Source organism: Telopea speciosissima, chromosome 3, assembly GCF_018873765.1.
Source record: "Telopea speciosissima isolate NSW1024214 ecotype Mountain lineage chromosome 3, Tspe_v1, whole genome shotgun sequence".
NCBI classification, from domain to species: Eukaryota; Viridiplantae; Streptophyta; class Magnoliopsida; order Proteales; family Proteaceae; genus Telopea; species Telopea speciosissima.
This window is the reverse complement of record NC_057918.1, coordinates 16,575,890-16,584,882: the sequence shown is the minus strand read 5'-3', so window position 1 is coordinate 16,584,882 and position 8,993 is coordinate 16,575,890. Positions and strand designations below refer to the sequence as shown.

Genomic DNA, 8,993 nt, shown 5'->3' with positions numbered 1-8,993 from the left:
GATTCCACTTTGAAGAATTGTGCTGATTGATAAATGAAGAGGTTGAAGAGCTTCAGGGTGAGGAAGATGTACTCTAACCAAAGCCAACAAATCTCAAATCCATTTCGACAGGATTTTTTCCTTTTTTGTTTTTCCCTTATTTTTTTTTTAGGGGGGGGGGGGGAGGCTGTGGGAGAATAAAAGTGGAACACTCAAAATTGGGAGCAGAAAAACCTGGATGAAATTCTCTGTATAATATAGTGCGCAACAGTGCAACACATTTGGAAAATTATGAATAAACCTTCAAAAAGTGGCTGACTTTCAACTTTAATTAGTTCACTAGAAATGATATCAATCAATCCCACTGTTCAAAGCCCTGATCACTCCACGTCTGGAGGATGTATTCGTCATTTAGAATTCTCCATATGCATTATCAGCAAACCAACCTGTTTATCAAATTATTGGATTTTCAACCATTTTCACTTCCTTATTTTTCCAGATGGTGAACACTATTAGGGGACTGAAAACTCACATATTGAATAAAGGATGGCATGGACTGCATATCCACTCAAAATGTCCAATTGGTACTCTTGAGTCCTGAATCCTGATTTTATTTTATTTTGGGGCGGGGAGGGGGATTAAGTAAGAAAAAAAAATTTCATTCAAGCGATGAATCAGAACAATCATAGCACCATATAAATGGTACGATGAGGGGTATTTTCTTAACAATAAAGCCTATTATTCTCAAGCAGTTTGACAGACAGCTTCATCAGATTCATCAACCATCATCTCATTCTTGAAGAGTAGCTTGAGGAATGGAAGAACTTCTGGAAGCAAAGGTAAGTCTGCTATGTTAATGCTCATCATGTCGAAAGCAATACATGTTTTATGCATGTGAGTATCATCAAAAACTGGAATTTTTGGGTATCGCTGGCTAAAGTGTGTAAGAATAATGCGATATGCGCCTGCAGAAGCTCCCACTTCAATGGCTTCCTTTGTTGTGCTGTGATTCTTTACAATGGCCTCCTCCATCATTCCATCCTCAAAGGTAGCCTGCAACAGTGACAAACTCAAACAAGTTAATCATCACATTTTAGCATTTTCACGTACAAAAAGTTGGAGAGCCAGCAGACCAAAAGCAATTCCTTTAATTGCCAATTTGCTATGCGCCCTCAGGGGTAACATCGATAAAGCAACTTGAGGGCAGAGGTATGCTATTAGGAGGCACTGTATCTACATTAAGTACGAATTGCAATTTTTATCTTAACTAGCATCCCTTGACCATTTCTAATTTCAAAATATTCCTTTTTCTCTCATTAATTGTCCAGTGCCCTGACTGAGCGTTGTGGCCTTGTAAGTATGCTTCTGCTTGAGATTATATACCATATTCACCTAGATCAAGTTAATAAATACTGATTGTGTGTGAATCAATGTTTTCAAAATTTTAACAATATCCTTGTTATTTCTTGTGAGAATTATAACAGTCTGTAGATTAACAAGCTCCATTTTAAAATATCCTTGTTAGTGCTAGTTAGGACTATAATCATCTGTAGATTAACATGCCCCAATGCCCCATTTGATCCATCTATTTGTATGAACACACGTCATCCCTGAGGGAAAAAATAAAAGTACATAAATAATAGATAAAACTTGCCTCGTGTATAAGAACCGTTGCTCCATGAGATGCATCTATCAGTTCTGGACAGGGCCTAGTATCACCCGAGTAAACAAGTTTCCACCCTGGAATTCTTTTTCCTACACTGTTAATTCTCTCCGCTGCCTTCAAGACAACGCCAAACGACTGTGGACAATGCACAACAGGGACACTGATCAAAGCTTCCAACCCTGCTTCAACTAGCACTTTCGTCAGTTTCATTAGGATTTGGAAACCCATGCCAGAATCTCCTGGACTATCTGGTTTTTTCCAATAGCTCTGCATGCGACTGCCTCTAGCAAATAAAGTGGTATCAATTGTCATTACACCCTGTCCTTCTCCCTTATCGTCAACACTGATCAAACTCCTTGGCGGAAAGTCATTCCTGTTTGATTCAACTTTATCTTTGAAAGCATCCCACGATGACTCAATTGTGTGTCTACAATCAAGGAATTGCATATCTAGATCTTCAAGTTTTTGATATGCATCCAAAAATCTCTTTAGCTGCTTCGGCCCAACAACAAGCAAGGATTCATGAGGAACCTCCCTTAACAACTCCCGTCGCAAAGCAAGTATCCTTGCTAGACCAGTGTGATGATCAGCATGGATATGAGAAATCCAAATACACCTTAAGCTTCTCACAGCATCATCAGCACCCTTCACACCAAATCTGTTCACAGGAATTACATAACTATCTCTGTTAACTGGGAAAGCAGAGAAGCAATAACAGAACCAGATGAAACTTTGCAACAAGGATTTACCTCCTCTTCAGCTGCCCCAGTGTTCCTTCACCGCAATCTAAGAGCAGGCTTCCTTTCGAGAAAAGGTTAATATAGATAGAACTAACATTTCGATACTTGGATGGCTGAGATGAACCAGTTCCCAAAAGAACAACCTCCATGTCTTCTCTTGTTATATTCTCCAGACAACCAGGAAGATAGGACTCATTCTTACTCTCATCTGCACCCTGCTTTCCTGAGTTTATATCAGGTGCAGATGCATTTCCCGTCATCCAAGGCTCTTCAATCATTACATTTGCAGTTTTCTGGTACTTCACCCAGAACTGCCTAACTTGTTCAGCAGCAATCTCAATCTCAGGAATCTCTGAAAGAAGCTCATTGACAACTTCTGTTGGAGTCAACAAGCTTGGAATCCCAGATCTATCCAACCCAAGCTGTGCATAAGGACGCAAATGGAACTGTAACACAAGGAATATTGGAAAATTTTAAAACGAACAGTGAGTTAGCATTAACTAATAAAACAGAATATAGAACAATTTTAAAGACAGTAAAGGCCATGCTACAATTTGAAACAAATGAGGAATGGATGAAAGAAGGGTGAACTCCACAAGAATATCAGAAGAAAAGCTTTTCAGTTAAAGACTAATGGGTGACACTTCAACCCTTAAGGACAGCTGGGGCTATTAGCAAGTTCCCCTTCTACTGTTTCATTTCTAGTCATCATTATGGTTACAAATAAGAGTTGGGAAACAAGGTAAAAGGAAACCAGTGGACAAAAAGTGTCGAGATCAAAAAACGAATATTCAATTAATAGAACACAAAAAGTAATCGGAAACATCTTGAACTAATAAATTAGGTCAATCAGAGTTTTTGGTTTAAAAAACATCTTGAACTCTAAAACTATTGATCATTACAAATTATATGAATATGGAAATTATGTTCAATAAGGAGTTGGAAAAGGCTCCCTTTTTTTGTGGGGGGTGGAGGGGAGGCAGAGTGGGCAGCAGGGGGCAAGAAGCACTGAACAAGGAGCAACAACATTATCACATTGTTTGTATTCTTTAAAAGATCAAGCAACTAAGTCCGACTCCTAAACCGAAAAAAAAAAGGTCAGACTCTTCATAAGAAGTTAAATGCCTCCATACCTTTAGTAGATTTTCAGCAGAAAAACTTTCACAACACTTTTGAACAGAACCCTGGAAAGAAAAAAACTGATTTGGTTAATTCCCCTGTTTTTTCAGAGTAACTACCAACTCCTCAACATAAGATAGTTAAATCTTGTAATCAGTTCAGCATCTCTTCTAAAAGGAAATAATGAAATACTGACAAACCTCACATGAAGTGATGTACTCGGGCACGGAGTTCATTAGGTGCTGAAGAGACCAAAAACCTGGAGCTGGGAAGAACTGAGGACACAAGTAATTAAGTCGTGCTGTGATTCTTGCACTGGATTTTAAAACTGGAATTTGCAAGTTCTTTCTGTAAACAAAAGATGATTAAGAAATACTAATAACATTAATACCCAATAAGAAACAACCTCCAAGGTAGAAATACTAAGGGGTCATTTGATATTTGAAATAAGAATTAAACCTCACATTTCATGTCCAGCCATGATATGCTGTGCTCCACCAAATCTTTTCATCCAATTTTGGTATTCAGGAGTCATTGTGATAGATGAAGGACTCAAGTGAATTATACAATTCACAGACTTAACAGTATTCAAGTTTTGGCCCACAGCATCTACATAATAGGTACTGAGAGATTGTGTAGACAACAACTCCTGCAAATGAGACAGTGTAGGGCAGTCGACAAGGAGTACAATAGGACCTGGAATGGAAGGACCAAGTACATCACTCGGATGAACCTGCATAACCAAGCAAATAAAAAAGATGGATCAAACAGCCACTAATTTGCATATCATATCCTTTGTCAGTGTCTGCATAAGCACATTTATAGACAAATACATACAATAATAAATCACAAGTAGGACAAATGAGGATTTTCATTGAACCGACCATTATATTTTGACGATCAGACATGACTGAGTGCCCAAGTTGTAGTTCACGATATTTTGGACCAGCTTTCAATCCAAGGGCAACAGCTTTTGCAGGATCAAACTTCCCCTGAATTTCAGGCAATTCACAAACATAAACCACAGAAATATCACCAGGTTTCAGCACAGGTGGAGCTTTCCCATTTGGATCTTGTGAATTGAACATGGAACAATCTTCCTTCATTAGTTGACGCACTTCTGAGCAACCTGGTTGTAGAAGAATTGCTGATATTTTGACAACCTCATTATTAATAAGAACAATGGGTTCTACAAACTTTGCCAGATCAGCTAAGGCAGCTATATCTGCCCCAGGTGCTGCTCTGAAGCTGTGAGTGTGAACCATTGCAGCATTTGGAATGAAAGATCGCATTGCATCAACTAAATATTTGAAATCAGAAGGACCCCAAACGTTGACCTTCAAAAAAATAAAACCACACATCCCAAAGATGGCATGTGGAGTGTAATGTATAATATGTGCTTCAGGGAATAGTTCCAGGGGAAAAAAAACTCCAAAGTATGAATGGACATAGACTGCAAGATTGAAATGGCAGAAAATAAAGTATTTCAGTCATTGTCATCATTTTCTTACCCTTCTACAGTTTTAACTACCTTTCTATTTTATTGGCGTTTGCTTTTTCCTTGGCAGGGTAGTTGTCTGTGTGCATTCATTTCTTTTTTTCCTTTGCTTTTTCTTTGGTGGTGGGTTTATTTACTATCATTTCGTATCGATTATCAGTTGATTTTTATCTAATGAGAAAAAAGATAGATGTTACTTACAGACATCCCTTCCTCTCCCATGCCAGCCAAAGTCAATAGAAGACCTGTGATGTATAGTAGAAAAAACTCTGCAAGTCAGTAATTTCCATAAAATCTCTTCTTATGGCCAGCTAAAAACGTGAAGTTGGATGTGGATAATTTGAGCAACTGAAATTATACATTTCTTTGTCACATGTTTCCGTTTATGCATGCCAGGCATCTTTAGCTTTTAACCACACTTGCAACTTAAGAATCCGCTGGATCAATCCAGTGAATAGACAAGCAACATAAACTATCAAAAGCTGATTTTAGAGGCACCAACCTGGAAGTCCACCAGCAGTTTCTGAGCATACACGAGAAAGAAAGATGTGATCAACCTGAAGATACAAAAAAACTATCAGGATGTGTTTCCAGTTTCCACAACAGCAAAAAAAGACAAAAAAAAAAAAAACAATTATCATCGTTCTTGGACCTGGAATGGACTTAAAATGATAAATTTAAAGCGGAAAAAATAATGGGAAACTCTCAGCTGGCTAAATAGAGCTGCCTATGTTCTGTTGTTTGTCCCTGTAACTTTGCTTCTTCCTCAGATTACACCTTTCCTATTTGATAAAATTTCACTAAACAAAAAAGAAAAAGGAAAGAAAGAAAGAACAAACAAGCTTGTCTACATTTGATACCTTTGATAATTTAATCTTATGTTCTGTGCAGAAACGTTGCAAACCCTGTGACAAAAGAAATTAATCAGGAATGAAACCCTCAAGAGGTGACAATGAAGTATCATGCAACATTTTTTAACCTACAGTCCATCCAGAAAATGTGAAATATTCAAATTATGCTTGAACCATTTTGGATTGGGTTTTTTTTTTTGCCCGGGGGGGGGGTGTTTCTAACTTTCATTAATGAAGAAAAGTATAACACTACATGGTGGTAACACATGGGAAGAGGTTATGGGACTCTAAAGTATGATATAACATCAGATATGCACCACACCCTATAAAAGGTCCCCATAAATCCTTTATTCAAAGGCACTCTTCTGAAATATGTGTGGGTCTCAAACACATTATCAACCAGATTACTATGCATCAACAACAAACTACTTTCAAGACGAACCAATAAAGAGTCCAAACTGATCCTATGTAATGATTACTAATCCACATGAACCTTAGTATTGAAATCTACATGACCCCACTCCCTACGCCACCTTTCTTGTCACTTGATTATATTAATAGTTTCAAACACTCAGCACTAAGACTTGTAGTAACTTCTAGATATACGAGGAGAAGAATACTCCAGAGCAAGCATGTATTCTACTGGAGGCCTAACCAAAGATTTTCACTGGTGTTCTGGTTGGTCAATTGGGGTATTTCACTATTACTTTCCACTCTACCTAATATTCCATATGTTTTAATCATCACTTGGAGAATTACATAGCTCAATAGATGTTTGTATCCTCAACAGTGTAGTGTAAGGCAGACGCTGAATCTGTAAACCAGTTGTTGCTCCATTTTCATTTTAGTCACTCCCTTTGACCCACAAAGATAGTCCTCTTTGAGGTTTTTCACCGTCCCAAAATGTTTGTCCAATATAAAAACCAAGATATGAAGTTTTGTTGGATTCCCCATAATTCCCAACATATACATCCACACGCGTATTGTATTCACTCCATTGCATCATCCAAACTAATAGTGTAATACTGGAAACAATTTTTGAATTAGTGGATGATTACTTTATTAACAACAACCTCCTTAAAATGCAGTTTTTTTTTTATCAAAATACGACAGACACTTTGGGAGGGAATATGACATTAGGACCTGTGTTGCATGCTGTTTTGGATTCTGTTAGGCAGCCCCATTCATCTCCACATCCCTAACTGATTCATGGACGGCCAGAGGTCTTAGCAGAAATGGATCTACGATGGAATCTCTTCCATTTAGCCTTAATTGTTTAGAAAGAAGGAAACAGCAGGAATTTTTATGACAAGTCCTTGCTGGGAACCAATTCAATTAAGATGATTCAAAGCCTTCTAGATCCATTGCTGGGAACAAATTCAATTGAGATGATTCAAAGCCTTCTCTTGTGGGGGACCTCCATCCTTTTTTAGTTCAAGAGGACTCTGCATTGAGTATATCCAGTGAATCGATCCCATGTTGATATGTGAAATATGAGAACAAATTTCAGCAAAAACTTCCCATTGTGAAAGCAGTTCCTTTTCCTCCTACGAACCCACATACTCCTAAGTATTGCTTAATAGATTTAAAGAGTGTGATAGGTTGGTGTAACTATAAAAATCAGCATTACCATCATGACCAGTTTTTGTTTAAGCCAGTGTCTACTCAAGTTACTCTAAATGATGAGATGAGACAGGAGGAGGATTCTGTCCCCCACATTGTTTTCCTAGTTCCTGGTGAGTAAGCTCTGACAGACACCAAAAGTCATGACCATAGCTCCGAAGGCTGACCAATTCATTCACAGACTAAGAAAAGTGGGGCACGGTGAATTATCAGTTTAGTCAAAGTTGACAATATATGAATTTTAGTAATATTTCTTTTATGATAATTTTAGTAATGTAACTAAAGACAAATAGTCATTTACCAACTAGAACCTAACAGCAATAGGAACAAACTGAACGAATAGAATATGTTCTTCCAGCAAATAGTCCCCCACATACCTCTCCAGCATTGAATATAAATCTCTGTTTGTCAAAGAACAACAAAACTGATGACGAAGTGTCTTGTGTATCCATTCCAGTTCCTAAAATCTGTAAAACAGAGCTCCGAATGTAAGAGTTCAACTCAGTAACCCAATTCTGAAATGTTCAGATTCCACGATACCGAAATAAACATTCTTTAAGAATGAACAGAAATACACACTGAGCAAACCCAGTTTCTAAAGTAATAGGAATTTAATTTTCCCCTTTAGAAAAACGGATTAATTAACTTGAGAAACAATTTCTGGGTGCGCCAAAGTTCAAAAGTCGAAACGAGTTTCGAAATGAAAATTTTGGAGAAAGCTAAAACCAATTTATACAGGAAAAGCAAAAGAAAGAAAAAAAATAAATAATCCATACCAAACCAACAGGATGGTGAACCTTTTACCTGAATATAAGAGACAGTATTTATGGGATTCAATTTCCGGACCTTCAACTGAAGGTCCTTGGGCCTGTCGTTCTTATCTCTCCCTTCGGCTCTTCTCTTATTGAACCCAATTGGCTCAGCCTCTTCCATTGATTTCTCTCTGGTCTTTGCTTCTCTGAGAGTGCTATTGCTTCTACTCCTGGGAGGATGTGGAGGATGAGTTTCCCGCTGTCTTCCGGTCGACGAAGATAAGACAATGAGAGGGAAGGCAGGTTTTAGAGGGGTCCTGTGTTTGAAGAGAAGAGGAGAAAGATTAGGTTTGAAAGAGAGAAGAAGAGGAGCTGAACGAGTTGTAGAGAAAAAGAGTTTGAAGTTTGCGATTTTTGGCATTGTTTTCAGGGATTGAGTCCGAACGGTGAGGGGTTTAAGGAGGGGAGAGTAATAAACTACTAGTTGAATACCCAAGGAAGTCGGCCCGCGCGATGGTAGGACCGTCGGACTACTAACTCGAGAACGGTTCGAGGAACTGGAATCGGCAACGGATTCCAATTCTTATCGGAATCGGTTGGGAAACGGCCAAAATTGCCGAAACAAACTTAAACCGATTAGTCGGAGTAGGATCCAGCGGATTTTGATCTGATTCAAAACATTTTGGCGATCCGGATTCAAATCCGAATCCTCAACAATGCACTCAAAAGAAAGAGTTCAAGAAGTTGTGATACGTTTAGCCTTTT

The 8,993-nt window shown here is 38.2% G+C and overlaps 1 protein-coding gene across 3 annotated transcripts; it reads right to left on the bottom strand.

The window, feature by feature from the left end:
* Positions 1–622: 622 nt before the first annotated feature.
* Positions 623–8,676, bottom strand: LOC122654259 (tRNase Z TRZ3, mitochondrial). Of its 3 annotated transcripts, XM_043848259.1 has the most exons (12): positions 8,281–8,676; positions 7,854–7,943; positions 5,863–5,907; positions 5,505–5,559; positions 5,204–5,247; positions 4,389–4,841; positions 3,969–4,237; positions 3,705–3,852; positions 3,519–3,569; positions 2,395–2,831; positions 1,634–2,303; positions 623–1,032 (listed from the first exon to the last, which is right to left on the bottom strand). In XM_043848259.1, the coding sequence occupies exons 1-12, from the start codon at positions 8,647–8,649 to the stop codon at positions 724–726; spliced, it is 2,940 nt and encodes a 979-aa protein (XP_043704194.1). In that variant the 5' UTR covers positions 8,650–8,676; the 3' UTR covers positions 623–723. The 3 variants fall into 3 exon arrangements, with proteins under 3 accessions (XP_043704194.1, XP_043704195.1, XP_043704196.1); XM_043848260.1 differs by lacking the exon at positions 3,519–3,569; XM_043848261.1 differs by lacking the exon at positions 8,281–8,676 and having other exon boundaries at positions 5,505–5,525; positions 7,854–7,945.
* Positions 8,677–8,993: the final 317 nt, after the last annotated feature.